Raw genomic sequence first — 17,780 nt, 5'->3', positions numbered from 1 at the left:
CCTTTGATGTCACTTCCTGACCCAGCAGCCTGGAAGTGATTTCAGAGGGGAGTCAGGCCAGCACGAGCAGCAGGCTGAAAAATGTTGCTGGCGCTGGCAAATATTTAAAGAGGTACCGGGGTTGAACTAGGAGGGCATGAGCTTGACATGGGGGGGTGGAGAGGTGCCTGCGCCCCCACCAAGATGGTGCCCAGGGCGGGCCACCCCCCCCTTTACTATTCCATTGTTCATATCGTATACTAACAATGCAGGTGCTGTGTCTTGATGGGGGGCCATCTTAAAGTTGAATTTAACAAGTAAAATGATGTTAATAATATTGTTGGTTCAAATCACAAATTGATAATGAATGTGACTGTTGGGTAGAATGGATGGATTGTGCAGGTCTTTATCTGGTGTCATCCATGTTACTGTGATCTCCTGGTCATGTCTGACTCCGAGGAAGGCAGAGCAGGGGAGATGGATTACAAGGAGCTGGAAAAGTACTGCCCGAGTATGACTTTTCCACTGTCTCTTACAATGATGTGAGAAAACTGGAGACAGACTGCCCACAGGCTTCCTTTGTGGACAGTACTTTCCTGTACTTGAATGAAAACCTGCAGAATACCTTTCTGTGCTCTTTTGACTCAACCACTGAGGTAGCTCAGATATAAACAACACAGAATAATTAGGTACTGCCGCTGTGAGGTGAATAAAAGTTTTTAAAGCTCACAACTGAACAGATAGATACATTATGCATCTGTGTGTGCTTTTAGGTTTAATCTGCTTTCTTTTGTCATTTTAGAATTGATATAGTGCTATTTAACCTTTCACATTCAGGAGCAGGGACAGAAAAGAATAATCATATTTAGCACCAAATAAGGAATTCCCTAGATGTAGGTAGAAAAGAGCTAGATGCACTAACGACGGTTGTTAAGACTGGGGGGGGTCGCTGTCAGCCGATTTCTAAATGGCGATCAATGTTCAAATGGCTTCCCATGCAAATGAGTTTTGTGGAGGGTAATCGTAATCCCTCCGATCGCTCGTTTAGAAACTGGTACGCATTTATTTGCAGAGCTGGTTTGGGGAAGCCTCAAAGCAACCTCCTGCCACTCAGCTGTTGGGGGCTTTTTTTATTTTTTTTTTAATGGCACAGATATTGTGTGTGTGTGTGTGTTACAAACACACATCTGTGCCCATAGAAAAAAACATCAGATCTATCAGTAAAACAGTTCATTACAATGTTAGGACATCGATCCGATGGCTTGTTTTAATATTAATGATCTCATTGTAATAGTAATGAAGTCGTTTGTGTTTCAGAGTCGGAGAATGTACGAATGCACGGAAAACCATGCGGTGAGCCTTTTTGAACATCGGGCCGGCAAATTCAGTCAGTCGCTAAACCGGTCAAACGGGTTTAGCAACCGTCAGTTCATGATCAGAGCGTTTAGTGCATCTAGACCAAAGTACCTTTCGTTGATTACAATCAAAGCAGTTTCCATATTATATAGGGGTACTTATTTTGTACCTGGAGTCAGGGTCAGCTCAAGAGATTGTCACCCTGGCCCATGCCTTGCCTTGCCCCGTTCCAATCCATCTCCCATCCCCCAGCCAGTTTCCTCCTCTGATGCTACTGACTGGTCCCAGCAGGATACAGCTTCATAGGCCAGCGTCCGTGTCAAGCAGTAGCATCAGAGGAGGGAAGTGCTGCACTTCCTTCCTCTGACGCTGAAGCCGGCTCTCCCTCCTTGTGGCAGTTGGCATATGAAGCCACACCCTGCCAGGAGAGGGCAGCAGCATCAGAAGAGGAGGAGGAGAAGGGAGGTGTAGTCGCAGGGTAGCTTAACTTAGGGTCGATATATCATTAGCATATGTTCCTACTTGCTCTTTATGTTTTTTCCTGGGCTTTCATTTCAGTCTCATTCTTATTGTATCATTTCTTTTAACCTTGTTTCTAGTTTTTATTTGTGTTTATTTTAAAGTTTTTATCTTTATTGGGTTTATTTTTAACTCTGTTTTCCTTAACCTTTTCCTGTCGTGTGTCCTGGATGACGGGACATTCCAAAAATGTTGTTGCCATCGTGGATAAACAGTCTGTATGGACTAATAAAGAGCCAGGAACACAAAATATTTGAATTTACAGACTTATGACTTATTTACATTATGTTTACAATAGCCGTAAATGATAACGGTGAATAATACAAAACTTTGCTAAAATAATTACGATTGAAACCAGCGTAACGTAAAATTTATTACGATAGGAAAAGGTTAAGGACCCCTGATGAAGGCAACTTTCTTGCCGAAACACAGCCCGTGTAGGGTCTAGGCTCCAGTTTGTATACTTGGATTATTGCATTGTTTATCTGATTTTGTGTCTTTATACAATAAACATTTTTATATCCTATTCCTGGGTCCAAGATCTGGTTCCACTTTTTGTGCCTTTGGTCAGCTTAACTTATGGGCCAGAGATATCACGACCCAGGGCGTTTTGGCATCCTTTAACACTGGTGCCCTGGGCGTTAAGTTAAGCTGGCCCTGCCTGGGGCTATGGAGGGTTAAGCGACTTGCCCAGAGTCATAAGGAGCTGCAGTGAGAATCCAACTCAGTTCCCCACGTTTTCAGACTGCTGCACTAACTATTAGGCTTCGCCTTCATTCCAGTCATTGATGCACGTTTGTGAACCTATATACAGTACTCCCCTGAAATTCGCAGGGGTTCTGTTCCAAGAGTACCCACAAATTTTGAAAAACCTTGAATGCGGTTTAGGAGCAGATTGGAGGTGGGAGAGGGCTGCAGGGGTGGCGACGGGTGCAAAAAAAACAATATTTAGGCTGGCAGGAGGTTTGGCTGTACAGAAGGTTGACAGGGGGAGAGGAGGAGGAATCGGCTATGCAGAAGGCTGATTTGCGGACTCAGTTATTCCCTGTATTTTCTGACTGGAAGAGGCAGTCAGAAAATACCGCGAATGACTGAGTAACTAAACTGGCTATGCACTATTCTGTAATTATGTGCGTAAATTATAGAATACTGTAATTTATGCGGGCAGCTCCCCAATCTAAGTGCAAACATTTACACCAGTCCTAGGGCCGGTGTAAGTGTTTGTGTGTAATAACATGGCACATATTTACCAGTTATGCTAGTATTCGTTAAAGAAAAGTAGGTTCCCATGTTTCATTATTATTAGGATTTTTTTTATATACCGCCTATCAAGGATTTCTAAGCGGTTTTACAATCAGGTACTCAAGCATTTTCCCTATCTGTCCCGGTAGACTCACAATCTATCAAATGTACCTGAGGCTATGGAGGACTGAGTGACTTGCCCAGGGTCACAAGGAGCAGCGCGGGGTTTGAACCCACAACCCCAGGGTGCTGAGGCTGTAGCTTCAACCACCACGCCACACACTCCTCCACAGAATAGGCTCTAAATGGGCACATCCATGGTGCCTAAAAGTAGATGCCCTCTTATAGAAAAATTGCCATCTGATTTTCCTTCTGTTTTAAATATCTCCAAAGGAGGTCTTTTTCTAAACTGCAATGAATTTCCCAGGTGCCCAGCATGTCCTCTGCAGTTCCTGTGCAGAAATGTTCAGTAGAATTTGATAACTATGGGACAACTAGCACGGACTTACTTAGGACATATTCTGAATATTGAATCTAAAAAGCCAGTGCTGACTAGAATGGTGCTTAGCACAATTCTACAAGGTGCACGTACTTTTTATAGAATCGTGCTTAGCGCCACGGTGCAACGCAAAAGTTAGGTGCAGGCATTTGGCCAGCTAAAACGAGGCCTACATGCATGTGCCTAAGTTATGTCCACATTGGGTGTACTCTGTAACAATGCAGGAATGTCCCTGGCCATGCCCCTTTTTGAATTCACGCAACTGGCACGTGCTTTGTACCGAATCGTGCCTTCCGAGTTGTCCCCATAACTTTGAATTAGTACCAATTAACGTCACTTATGAGATGTTAATTGCCAATTATTAGGCCAATTAATCAATTAAGTTGTGCACGTGCATTGGCTATACGCACCAATGTGCACGCAGAACTTTAGGTGACATTGATAGAATTTGGGGGTTAATGCTTCCTGTTGAGGAAATGCTAAGTGAATCGCTAACAAGATATGGAAGATGGTGAAGTGAGGTTAACTGGAAACCTCCACAAAGACAATTCGCCCCACTTCAGAGTGTCCAAAAATAAGAAAGAAGGCTAAAGGTTCTCAGAAACCCACTTAACACTTCATGTGTAGTCTCAAAGCTTCATGGGTTAAAACGTTGATATATCCTAGCCCCTAAATGAGGAAAGAAGCTTTGAAGTAGCTCCTTTAGAACCCTTGGCAAAGCCTCTATATGGCGAAACGGGTCCCGTCGGGGCAGGCTAGTGATTCTGCACATTAAAGATACGTGAAAATACTTACTGTTGTGATGTTTTATTAAAAGTGATGTATACAACTGATTAACAACAGAAAGTGTTAAGCATAACATTAAGGAGGAGGTGGTAACAAGGGCCAAAGATCAACGTTTTAACCCATGAAGCTTTGAGACTACATATGAAGTGTTGAGTGGGTTTCTGAGACCCTTTAGCCCTCTTTCTCATCTTTGGACACTCTGAAAGTGGGGTGAATTGTCTTTGTGGAAATTCTAAGTGAACCCATGCCAACTGCATAAGTGACAGCGTGTGATATGTGCCTTATACTAACTGCAGTATGCTATCCACACCTATTCTTCACCCTTGCCTAGTTCCTGCACCCTATGAAAATGCACCTAATGCATGGATTAGCATGCACAAGGCCTCCTAAATCTCTTTCAAAAAGTGCAAGTCATTGAGAACACTTGTCCCTTGCATGAAGTGCTTCTTTGTAGTTCTCAACCATCATTGGTTCTGTTCAACACCTTCATGATTCCTGCTATGTGCTGTGATTTTCCTCTAAAATTGAAAGGGGATAGATTCCGTACGAACATAAGGAAGTTCTTCACCCAGAGAGTGGTAGAAAACTGGAACGCTCTTCCGGAGTCTGTCATAGGGGAAAACACCCTCCAGGGATTCAAGACAAAGTTAGACAAGTTCCTGCTGAACCGGAACGTATGCAGGTAGGGCTAGTCTCAGTTAGGGCGCTGGTCTTTGACCAGAGGGCTGCCGTGTGAGCAGACTTCTGGGCATGATGGACCACTGGTCTGACCCAGCAGCGGCAATTCTTATGTTCTTATTATAGTGGTTTTATTTTATATTTTGCTTTTTATTATTGCTGGTTTGTATTGTACATTTTGTTTTGTTTTTTTTTGTTTTGTGGTGTTTGTTATTAATTATTTTGGTCTCTGTCATTTGATTTGATTTTAATTTTAGGCTGCTTTGATTTGGCAACATAAATAGAAATGACTCTCGTTCACTCTACCCCAGTAACCAGGGCAAAAGTTGACTAAAAAGATTTATACAATATAAATTAAATGAAAATCTAAGGGATTTTTTGTTTTGCTTCTCATCTAGTTTTTAATTTTTGAAGTGAAGGAAAGGCTAAATTAAAGTAAAATGTAGTCCTTACCTTTTTCCAGAGCAAAAGTTAAAGTGTTAGTAATAGCAGCAAAGCAGTATTGATGGGGAAAGATAATATGTTGGAAGGGGAATGTACCGTGTGCTGGATGGTTTGGTAAAAGCACAATACCACAGTCAGGGCATCACCTTTCACATACATGTGGATTGGGAGCTGTGTTGGTGTTTCATCATTCATGTAATGTAAGTAACTCCAGAATTACCATATCCCAAGAAAGAGATTTTTTTGAAACTGAGACATATGGTAAAAAATAAGAGGTGTGCACTTTGAGGGGCTGATTCTCTAAAGGGTGCCTAACTTAATTGGCAAAATACCTTTAACACCGTCGATAATTAGTAAAAAGAAAAATGTGATAGGCACCTATCGCAATGTGCTTAGCAGTGCCTAATACCTAAGGGAGCATTTCTATGGGTGGAGCATGAGTTAGGCACCGCTAAGCACGATTCTTCAAAAACTTAGGTGGCTGAAATGTAGGCCTTTAAAACCTCACCTACATTTCAGGCACCTAAGTTTTTACATAGTTGCTGATAGCTACAATTCTGTAAATGGCGCCTAAGTGTGATTGACATGTGGCCGATGCCTTTTTCTTTTAGGCACTGGCCGATTTAGGCGCCATTTATAGAATCAGTCCCTTAATCTCAACAAAAGTAAAACTATTAGAAAAATAATTTATTTGGGTAATGATAAAATTGTATCAAGAAATATGAGGGATTGAGGAAGAAAATGAGTCAAGAAAGGGCAGGTGGATGGATGGAGGTCCACTGCTGTAATGAATGCCTCGTGTACTTCATCCACTAGGGTGGCGACAGATCATAATATCGACAACACCACAGCATTACTGAGAGAATGGCTGAAGAACGTGAAAAACCTGTATCACTTTGTTGAGTGGAGGCCTATGGAGGAGCCCCGGTGAGGATAAAAAGTTCTTTTATATATTTCTTTATTTGGCCAGAAAAAAATTAGCTAAACAACCGTTTTTTTTTCCTGCAGCTTCCATGACTTGGAGTTTGTTTATCTTATGTTTCATAAAAGTAATTTAGATTGGCTTGCAAGATATTGAGCTTATTTCTGCTGAGCATAATTGTTCACATACTTTGGAAATTTTCAGGCTAGAAGACCTAGTCCATATCCACAGTAAAGTAGGATCCAATGTACTGTGCATTCTGAACAGCACAATTCAATGTACAGTAAAACCTTGGATTGCAAGTAACTTGGTTTGCAAGTGTTTTGCAAGACAAGCAAAACATTTTATTAAATTTTAACTTGATATACAAGCAATGTCTTGCAATACGAGTACAGTACTCCCCCAAAATTCACAGAGGTTACGTTTCAGGAAGCCCCGCAAATTTTGAAAAACCGCGAATACAGTTTTTAGGCAGGGGAGACAAGAGAGGGCAGCTGGAGAGGCAGGAGAGGGCAGCCGGAGTGCCGGCGAGTGAAGGAAATCACTTGCTGTATGCTCCGACCGCCTCTTCATGTACTAAAGTCGGGCCTCACCAATCAGGAGCTGCTTGGACACGCAGCTCCTGATTGGTAAGGCCCGACTTTAGTACAGGAAGAGGCGATCGGAGCATACAGCGAGTGATTTCCTTCACTCACCAGCGCTCTGGCTGCCCTCTCCTGCCTGGTCATTCGCGGTCGGAAAATACAGCGAATGATCGGGGCCGCGAACCACCGACGAGAATTTGCGGGGGAGCACTGTACATACAGTATATACGCATCACATTATCACAACTGAGCCGATGGTTCTTCTCTCTCTGATGCTGCAGGGCTATAGTGATTGTTCTAAATGAGCGAGGTCTTGCAATACAAGTACGTATAGTATTTTGTATTAAAGTTTTTGGGTTGTAGAATGAATCGTCTTGAGTTTCTATTATTTCCTATGGGGAAATTTGCTTTGATATATGAGTGCTTTGGATTACAAGCGTGCTTCTGGAACAAATTATGCTCGCAAACCAAGGTTTGACTGTATCTAGTTTTATAAATACTATCTGTACAAGTCTAAATTATGTTAAGCCATGTCATGATGGAAGTTATTAATGTTGCTATTTAGATGGTAATTTTTTAATCAAGCACATATATGAATAGTACTTCTGTGTGGATATCGACTGATTTTCAAATCCAAAGTATGTACATATTTCCTTAAAGAAATTTATGCCTTGGAATTTATATACATATATTTATACTTATTTCTTTAGCACAGTGGTTCCCAACCCTGTCCTGGAGGAACACCAGGCCAATTGGGTTTTCAGGCTAGCCCTAATGAATATGCATGAAGCAAATTTGCATGCCTATCACTTCCATCATATGCAAATCTCTCTCATGCATATTCATTAGGGCTAGCCTGAAAACCCGATTGGCCTGGTGTTCCTCCAGGACAGGGTTGGGAATCACTGCTTTAGCACACACGTGTTTTCTGGGTTCATTTATATCTATCTGCGTGTATTTTTACAAACATATGCATTGGAGCTAACTCATCCCGAACTCATTCGCCAGGAATGCCTCAGCTTAGTTAGAGTAAATTACATTTGCGTTTAACAGGTGTGTAGTAGTTTGTGTTGTTTTTCATACAGGAATGGCTTTTGGTGCTATGACCATAGGCCCAAATGGTTTTAAAAATTAACCTCTTCAGGGCCATTTCATAAAACATATTCCGTGTGGAAAGCAATTTTCACACACTGAAAAGGACTCTTGCATAGCTGAGTGCAAGTGTGCACACTGTCAAGATGGTGCACACTTTTATGCACATTCCCTCTATATATGGCGCCTAATTTATGCGAAACCACAAAACATGCACCAGACCTACTGAAGCATAGAAATAATTAAAGGCATTTTCTTCTGTGCTCAGAGCTGTGTAAATATCAAGACCACTAAGAGAGCAAACAGCCCACTGTTAAACGGCTCTTCTCCCAATAATCACATAGTGTTACTTATTTACTGGATTGTTATTCAACACTAAGTGCTTTAAATTTCTCAAATTGTGTAAACCATCATAAACTTAGCTTTTAAAGAAGATGATTAAATCTTCCTCTAATGGGTCCTGACGCGTTTCGTCAACAGCTGCTTCGGAGAACCCTGTCGGTCTTCAAAAGGACTCTGCTCTTGCTGTCTGTGCAAAAATTTAAAGTTACTTTGAAAATAAGTGGTGAAAACATGCTTTCCTTCACATAATTTAAAACTTCATTCACGGCACCAGTTAAAGAAACCATATAAGCTTTAATTTGTTCAACAGTTCAAAAAAAAGCCGCTAACCTGATAGGCTCCTCCCTTCTTAAACATCACACATGGTGACGTATCGTCTGAGCACGCTGTATCAGTCTGCTGATAATGGTTGGCAAAAACATCACTGTTTATAAGGATCCATCATATAGTGTAACCCAGCGGACAGCAGCTTAATCTCAAACCGCAAGATGTCACTCACTGTAGAAATGCACGCCATTCCATTTCTCGGTTCAGCTTCGATGGAGCCACTGTGGCCCAGCGATATATCCACTCTTGTTCCCTTTGCCATAACCGCGCTGCCATATCCCTCCCTCCACCCCCCCCCCGCCTAGATTTGTGTGACAAAATTTAGGCATACTCCCAAGATGCATGTGTAAATTAATTGGCTAATGAGCCAATTAACTTCAGCAATTAGGTCCCTGACAGCTAATTAATTGACTATGCATGCTAGGATCGGAGCATCAATGATATCTGTGGCTGCCTTTCCTGGTATCCTGCGGTTTTGTATAGGAGGATGAATTTTAAGAAAATGCTGAAAACTCAATTATTTGCCAATGCCTCCTTATGCTAAGATATATTTCAGTTGATAATCGCCTTCTAGAATTTTTCTGACATCAATGTATGATTTAAAGCTTGTTTGTACTTCTGAATTGATTGAATTTGTGCTCTATCCCTATTATAACAGGGATGATTAACGATTTTGTCTTGACATGTCTATGTTATATGTGATAATTGGAGGGAAACAAGATTTTATGTATGTGATATGGAAACCGCATAGTTGTATGCGGTATATAAATTTTTAAATAAATAAAATTGGGACCCATAACATTTGTGCATGCATCTGCCTGCACATGATTCTGTAAAGCAAGGCACCTAATAGTGTATAACTGAAAAGGTAGTGTGGTCATGGGCATATCGGGGGCATTCTCAACGCCTAACTTGGTCACTGGCATTCCAGATTTCAGCAGGCGTATGTATGACGCCAAAAGTTAGGTGCAGAAATTAGGGCTATGCGCAATCTATAAAGGCTGCTTAACCTTTATAGAATCCCACTTAACGCTGATGTTTTTCCAGCACTGAATTTTCTGAGCGCCACTTATAAAATTCCCCCCATTGTGCGTTGGCATTCCCAGAAGCATCATTTGAGTAGAGCAGGGGCAGAGTTGCATGCGTACTGAACACATTTTTAATTTTTGTAAACCGTCCAGATACATGTGATGGTTGATATATCAAGCCATGAATAAACTTGAAACATATAACACCTTTGGAGCAGCCGTAAGTTTTATGCTATACTGGGGTACATTGTAAGTCTATTTTGTAAAGGAATATAGGTGCTGATGCTGATGCTTTTTTGGACATTGCACATAGGTGTCCTGTTATGAAATTGCCCCATATTTTCATACAGTGCTGGCAGTGCATGTGGAGCTCTAATAAGCAAGAAAGTTCAATGCAGAGATAGAATGAATGATATTAATAGTACTAATAAAACAGGCCATGTGGCTACCCGATATTCAGCGCTATTTAAGCAGCAAGGAACAGTTCCTGCCCAGTTAAAATAGCACTTTGTTGGCTAAGCGCTAATATTCAGTGCAAGATGGTTGCTGAATATTAACTTTTAGGCCTGGATTCTAGTAATGGTGTCCCGTTGTCTAACTAACCAATCGGGATGCATGTTTTTTTTTGTTTTTTTTAAAATTGATGCAGCGAACGGCACCTACATTGAAGGCACCATTCACACGCGTATGGAAATGCCTAGGCACGTCTAAGGTTGCCTGAGGCCAGCATAGGTGTGGTTTATGCTAGAAGTGGCCTTAGGTGACCCTAGGCACTTCCTTAGGTGCAAGACAGGCACCTTAAATGTAGGGTGTCAGTTCAAAAGCGCGCCGGGACAAAGGCGCAAGCAGACAATTGTGCGCAGCGCAGAGGTGCGCGCTGAAGAAAATTACTGTTTTTAGGGCTCCGACAGGGGGGCTAGGGGGGGAACCCCTCCCCACTTTACTTAATACAGATCGTGCCGCGTTGTGGGGGCATTTTGGGGGGTTTGTGGGGTTGTAACCCCCCACATTTTAATGAAAACTTTACTTTTTCCCTGTTTTTAGGGAAAAAGTTAAGTTTACAGTAAAATGTGGGGGGTTACAACCCCCAAACCCCCCACAACGCCGGCGCGATTTGTATTAAGTAAACTGGGGGTGCTCCCCAACAAAACCCTTCATCGGAGCCCCTAAAAACAGTAATTTTCTTCGGCGCGCACCTCCATCTTGCGCTCAATTGTCTTCCGCATTGTTGTCTATGAACCTAAATGTAGGCCTGTAAAAATCTGGCCTATGTTTAAGGTGCCTGTTTTAAAAACAGCTTCGATCCTATAAACGGCACTGATGCATGATTGAAATGTGATCGGCGGTCGTTTTTAGGTGGCCACCAATAAAGAATTCGGGCCTTAGCTGCTAGCCTGGTCACTGGCTACATTGCGTAATATAGCCGGTTAGAGCTCAATATTTTGATTCATTCATTCATTTATTACCTCTCATTTAGACTATTGTAATGCATTATATCAGGGAATCACTCAAAAGGAATTGTGAAGACTACAAATTATACAAAACACTGCAGTCAAACGTCTCTCTAAGGCCCAAAAATATGATCACGCCACTCCATTACTATACAAGGTGCATTGGTTGCCCATCGAACACAGAGTGACTTTTAAAATCGTACTTCTTACATTTTACCCCCTCTTCTACGAAACCGCGCTGAATGGCCCACACTGCTCCCAACGCTCATAGGAACTCAATGAGCATCGGGAGCTGCACGAGCCATTCAGCATGGCTCTCTGCGCTAAAAACCACTAGCGCGGTTTCGTTGAAGAAGGGGTTAAAGTTAGACAAAATAATTCCCCAAGATCCCATACATTCCGACAAGGACACTTTCGTTCCAGTCAACAAAATCTATTAACCATTCCATCTCCAAGGCAAATAACTTATGACATTACACGTAAGACCATTTTTTCCGTCACCGCTCCTGCTCTTTAGAATGCTCTTCCATCATACCTCCACCATGAACCCTCAATTAAATTTAAGTCTAATCTTAAAACTGTTTCATTTAATGATGCCTATGAAATAACATATTAAGGTGTATCATAGGGCTCCTTTTACAAAGCTGCGCTAGGGCCTTGACGCGCGGAATAGCATGCGTTAAATTGCCGCACGCACTAGCCGCTACCGCCTCCTTTTGAGCATGCGGTAGATTTCTGGCTAGCACGCGCTTTGTAAAATCAAAGATGTATTTATAAAATTCCTTTACCCTCCTTCCTCTTGTAACTCTCCCTTACTTTCTTTCTTATCAAGATATTGTGGTTCTTCCCTGGCCCTTCTACCTTTTTACCCTACTGTATCTTTGTTTTTTGTTATTATGTTAACCCTTAAATTTTATGTAATTTTTTTTTACTTTTTCTCCCTTTTTTAAACAATTGTAAACCACTTAGGGCACTTTTTACGAAGGTGCGCTAGCGTTTTTAGCGTGGCTACAATGCTGCGCACACTAGACGCTAATGCCTCCATAGAGCTGGCATTAGTATTTTCCATGTAGCGCGGGGTTAGCATGCATGGCAATGTAGTGTGCGTGTTTTCGTAAAAGGAGCCCTTAGTCTTATAATGAGCAGCATATCAAAACCTTAACAAACCTGAAACCTGAATTCATTGGCTGACCGGTTAATTTGCATAAATAGCAGATCTGTCTTTCACCAGTCGATGAATATCGGCTTAAGTCGGCTCTTTTTTTAGCAGCTAAAAATAGACCAGAAATGTAATGCTGGTTGACAGATATGACCTGGCATTGAATTTCCAGGTTTGTTGCTGACCAGGGTAGTCAGCCTGGCTAACTCCTGTGGCTTGAATCTTGGCCCCTCAAAGTATATTTGGAATTGTTCAATTTCTATTTGGCAATACATCTGTTTTTGTTTTTGTTTTTTTTTTGTATTCTTTATTCATTTTCAAGATTACATAAAGTGTTATAATATATTCACTCACATAAATAATAAATACATAACTTAGAATTATTCATTGATACATCTCATAAATTCTTAACCCCATCCCTATCCCATTCCACCCACCCATATATTTTATTATCATATAAAACATGTGATATTAAAATACCCCCCCCTGCATCTTAAAATAATAATTAATATAAGGGAATCAGTTTTACTTTAATCCTTACAATATTTCGTTAATGGTTTCCATATATCCTGAAACCTTTTAAGATAGCCCCGTTGTACTGCCATAAACCTTTCCATTTTATAAATATGGCATAAAGAGTTCCACCAGAAATTGTAGTTTAATCTCTTCCAATCTTTCCAGTTAAATGTGATTTGTTGAATGGCAACTCCAGTCATTATTAGTAATAATTTGTTGTTATTTGCCGAAATCTGACTTTTGGTTCTCATTTCCATACCAAATATTACAGTATCATAAGTCAATGCCACTGGGTTTTCTAATAAATTATTAATTTGGTCCCAAATTGATTTCCAAAAATTCATAATGTATGGGCAGTGAAACAATAAATGATCTAAAGTTCCTACTTCTAAATGACAATGCCAGCATCTATTAGACAAAGAACTATCTAGTTTTTGTAATCTAACAGGGGTCCATAACGTTCTATGCAACAGAAAAAACCAAGTTTGTTTCATAGATGCTGAAACCGTACATTTCATCCTCCAAGACCAAATTCGTGGCCATTGAGATGCAGTAATTTCATGCTTAATCTCAATGCTCCAAATATCTCTTAAACCAGTTTTTAATTTCTTCTTAGTAAATCCATTTAATAATTTATACCACTGGGAGGCCTGGTGACCCAGGAAGTCTGTCTGAAAACAAAGGAATTCCATACTATACATCTGTAATTTTGGAGCAGTATTAAAAATAACGTTGAAAAGAAACCTAGGCCCTCTTTTACAAAGGCGCGCTAAATCAGCGCGTGAACTAACCACTAACGCGTCCATAGGATAACATACATGCGTTAGCATTTAGCACGTGTTTAGCGCGTGCAAGGGGGGCTATACTCAAACATACTTCCAGATCACTCAGCTGCTATATTGGGAGCCCTTTTACTAAATTGCAGTAAAATTTGTACTTACTTCAATTTAACGTTGGACTTTACTGCATGACAGCCGCAAAATTAATGCGGCACCTATTGGAGGATTCTCCAACATTTTCTATTGTAGGTCATGCATTAAGATTCACATTAACATGTGGCACCTGCTCCTAGTTAACGCAGAAACACTTAGGGCTCCTTTTACGAAGGTGCGCTAGTATTTTTAGTGCACGCACTGGATTAGCGCACGATAGCCATAAAACTACCGCCTGCTCAAGAGGAGGCGGTAGCGGCTAGCGCACGCTATTCCGTGCGTTAAGGCCTTAACGCGCCTACGTAAAAGGAGCCCCTAGTGCAGTAAATGGTCCCAAATTAATTCTGTTAGTCAATTAGCACGCTATAGCTATAGCAATTAGCCCTCTATAGCATGTTAACTATCTAATGCCTTTCAAGCCTATGCCATATCCCTGACACAAAAAGCACTTAACACATGGTTTAAAATTACCACAAAGCTCATTAATGCAGCTCTGCACTAGCAGTTACCAGGTGGCAAATCATGAGTTAAGTGCTTAACTCGGTTTAGTAAAGCAGCCCCTAGGTGTCATGTCTTGATTCTACAGGCTCTTAAAGATGTATCTCTTTAATGGTCTCGATAGTTAGTGAATATATTTCTTTATTTACGTAAATTTTAGGTAGACACCACCTATATATGCCTGACAGTGAACCTCTAAGCCAGGGGTGTCCAATGTCGGTCCTCGAGGGCCGCAGTCCAATCGGGTTTTCAGGATTTCCCCAATGAATATGCATTGAAAGCAGTGCATGCACATAGATCTCATGCATAGTTATTGGGGTAATCCTGAAAACCCGACTGGATTGCGGCCCTCGAGGACCGACATTGGACACCCCTGCTCTAAGCTGTAGACTGGCCACATAAACTTTTGCTCTTGTTACCGTTTTAATGGCCGCAAAAGTTGCTGGGATGTTTCAGCAATGGCATTTTCGGATGCTGTAATATCAACGGAATTCTTTTCTAGGTCTTACCCCGATGAAATTGGACCAAAGCACTGGCCAAATTCAAGGTTTACTCATGTGATGAAACTCAGGCAAGCTGCACTACGAACAGCAAGAGAGAAGTGGGCAGACTACGTCTTGGTAACATAACTTTCTTTACATGTACAGCTTAAGGGCGGCATTTACCTGGGATTCCATATATGGTGCCCAATTTCCAGCACTAATCCAAGATGCGCGTGCAAACAAACTGATTAACTAGCCATTAATTATCAATTAATTGACCTTAATAATCAATTATTGAAGCTAACTGGAACTAATTTGATTTTGCTCACGCATCTGCCAGGGTGATATAAAACTGGGTGCCTAAATCCCATAGCACAGCTCAAAAGGGGGTATGGCCAGAGGACGGGAATGGGGGGCTTAAGGGCAAAGTTGCATGCAGTGTTATGGAATAGCGCCAGTCATGCACTGAAGTGCCATAAGTTCAGTGTTACAATACCTTTAAATAATACCACGGGCTCCTTTTACTAGGCTGCGTTAGGGCTTTAATATGCGGAATAGCGCGCGCTACAATGCCGTACGCGTTAGACCTTAATGCCAGCATTGAGCTGGTGTTCGTTTTTCTGCATAGCACGTGATAATGTCCTGCGTGCGCTAAAAACGCTAGCGCACCTTAGTAAAAGGAGCCCCAAGTGTATTTGTTTCTAACTACAGAACCTCAGTGACACCACTCGAGGCTCAGACTTTCATTGTCCTAAGCTTTATGTGTCTGATCATCATTGATTCTTTACTCGTTACATTTTTCTTTCAATATTTCTTTTATATGTTCAACATTTCAATAACTTTTCAAAAATATACTTACTTAGCAATTTTGTATGCTGGGAAATCATAGCCAACATGTTTCGCTAAATGCTTTATCAAGGACGCTTCCCTACAAAGAGATAATATATTAATATCCTTGCCTTTAATGTAATGTAATGTAATGTAATTTATTTCTTATATACCGCTACATCCGTTAAGTTCTAAGCGGTTTACAGAAAATATACATTAAAATTATAAGAAAGAAAGGTACTTAGAAATTCCCTTACTGTCCCGAAGGCTCACAATCTAACTAAAGTACCTAGAGAGTAATAAAGAAGTGAAAAGTAGAGATAGAGGAAAAATAAACAAATAAACATTCTAACAAGACTGTATTGAACTAAGTACTTTGGAAGGTAGAAGAGAGGAGAAAAAGGAATAGATGCAGAAGGAGGAACCATTGAACAAAAGAATTCTGGAGAAATTTAAATGATAAGCCACTTAAACAAGTTTTATTCTTTATAAATAACATCTCTTACCAGCATTGCCGACGGCAGCTTTAGAAAAGGCATTCCTTATCTCCTTATATCCCTTAACTCCTATCCCATACTTCCACCCTGTCTTGCACTATACCACATCATCTAGAAAAAGGCCTGTTCAGTATGAGAGGAACTGCAGGTTCAGACATTTGATGTATGTAACATATATAATAGCATAGTAAATGACGGCAGATAAAGACCTGAATGGTCCATCCAGTGCTTAGCTGAGGAGCCAAGGGGAGAAGCTACTATCTGTGGGATTATAATTGAACTATTCTGTCAGAATTCCCCCTAATTGGAATGATACCCCAGCACTGTAGAGCCTTGATTGATCATGGGTAGCTGGCCATCACCGGCTGGCAAGCAGAGCTGTCTACTTGGGAAAGGAGCATAGATAGAAAGGAAAGCATCACACATCTGTAGTTACTGAATTGCAATCATTATTATCCAGACATACACTCACAAATGTGTTGAAAGCATATCATAAGAACATAAGAAGTGCCTCTGCTGGGTCAGACCAGAGGTCCATCGTGCCCAGCAGTCCGCTCGTGTGGCGGTCCAACAGGTCCAGGACCTGTGTAGTAGTCCTCTATCTGTACCCCTTTATCCCCTTTTCCTTCAGAAAATCGTCCAATCCCTTCTTGAACTCCAGTACCGTACCCTGTCCTATCACGCCCTCTGGAAGCGCATTCCAGGTGTCCACCACCCGTTGGGTGAAGAAAAACTTCCTAGCATTGGTTTTGAATCTGTCCCCTTTCAACTTTTCTGAATGCTCTCTCGTTCTTGTATTTTTTGAAAGTTTGAAGAACCTGTCCCTCTCTACTTTCTCTATGTCCTTCCTGATCTTGTAAGTCTCTATCATATCCCCTCTAATTCTCCTCTTCTGCAGGGAAAAGAGCCCCAGTTTCTCCAGTCTCTCAGTGTATGAAAGGTTTTCCATACCCTTTATCAAATGTGTCACTCTCCTCTGAACCCTCTCGAGTATCGCCATATCCTTCTTAAGGTACGGCGACCAATACTGGACACAGTACTCCAGATGTGGACGCACCATCGCCCGATACAACGGCAGGATAACTTCTTTCGTTCTGGTTGTAATACCCTTCTTGATTATACCTAGCATTCTATTCGCTTTCATAGCGGCCGCTGCGCACTGTGCCGACGGCTTCATTGTCTTATCCACTATTACCCCCAAGTCCCTTTCCTGGGTACTCTCACTCAATAATATCTCTCCCATCGTATAGCTGTATCTCGGGTTTTTGCTTCCTACATGCAATACTTTACATTTCTCTACATTGAACTTCATCTGCCATCTCGGCGCCCACACCCCTAGCTTGTTCAGGTCCCATTGTAATTCTTCGCAGTCCTCTGTAGTCCGAGCACCACTAAAAAGTTTGGTGTCTGCAAATTTTATTATTTCGCACTTTGTCCCTGTTTCTATGTCATTTATAAATATATTGAATAGCAGCAGTCTGAGCACCGACTCCTGCGGGACACCACTCGTTACCTTCCTCCAGTCCGAGTAGTGGCCCTTCACTCCTACCCTCTGCTTCCTACCCGCCAACCAATTCCTGATCCATATATGTACGTCTCCTTCCACCCCATGGTTCTTC

The 17,780-nt window shown here is 41.5% G+C and overlaps 1 protein-coding gene across 1 annotated transcript in view; it reads left to right on the top strand.

The window, feature by feature from the left end:
- Positions 1–17,780, top strand: part of COLGALT2 (collagen beta(1-O)galactosyltransferase 2) — a 161,138-nt gene that overhangs the window by 93,899 nt on the left and 49,459 nt on the right. The window contains exons 2-3 of the mRNA XM_033917269.1: positions 6,320–6,430; positions 14,857–14,974. Of these exons, the coding sequence (XP_033773160.1) occupies positions 6,320–6,430; positions 14,857–14,974 (229 nt within the window). The remainder of the gene's footprint in view (positions 1–6,319; positions 6,431–14,856; positions 14,975–17,780) is intronic.

The sequence above is a fragment of the Geotrypetes seraphini genome, chromosome 12, assembly GCF_902459505.1.
Source record: "Geotrypetes seraphini chromosome 12, aGeoSer1.1, whole genome shotgun sequence".
In the NCBI taxonomy this organism is placed as follows: domain Eukaryota; kingdom Metazoa; phylum Chordata; class Amphibia; order Gymnophiona; family Dermophiidae; genus Geotrypetes; species Geotrypetes seraphini.
The sequence above is the reverse complement of the archived record's forward strand: the minus strand, read 5'-3'. Positions and strand labels throughout refer to the sequence as shown.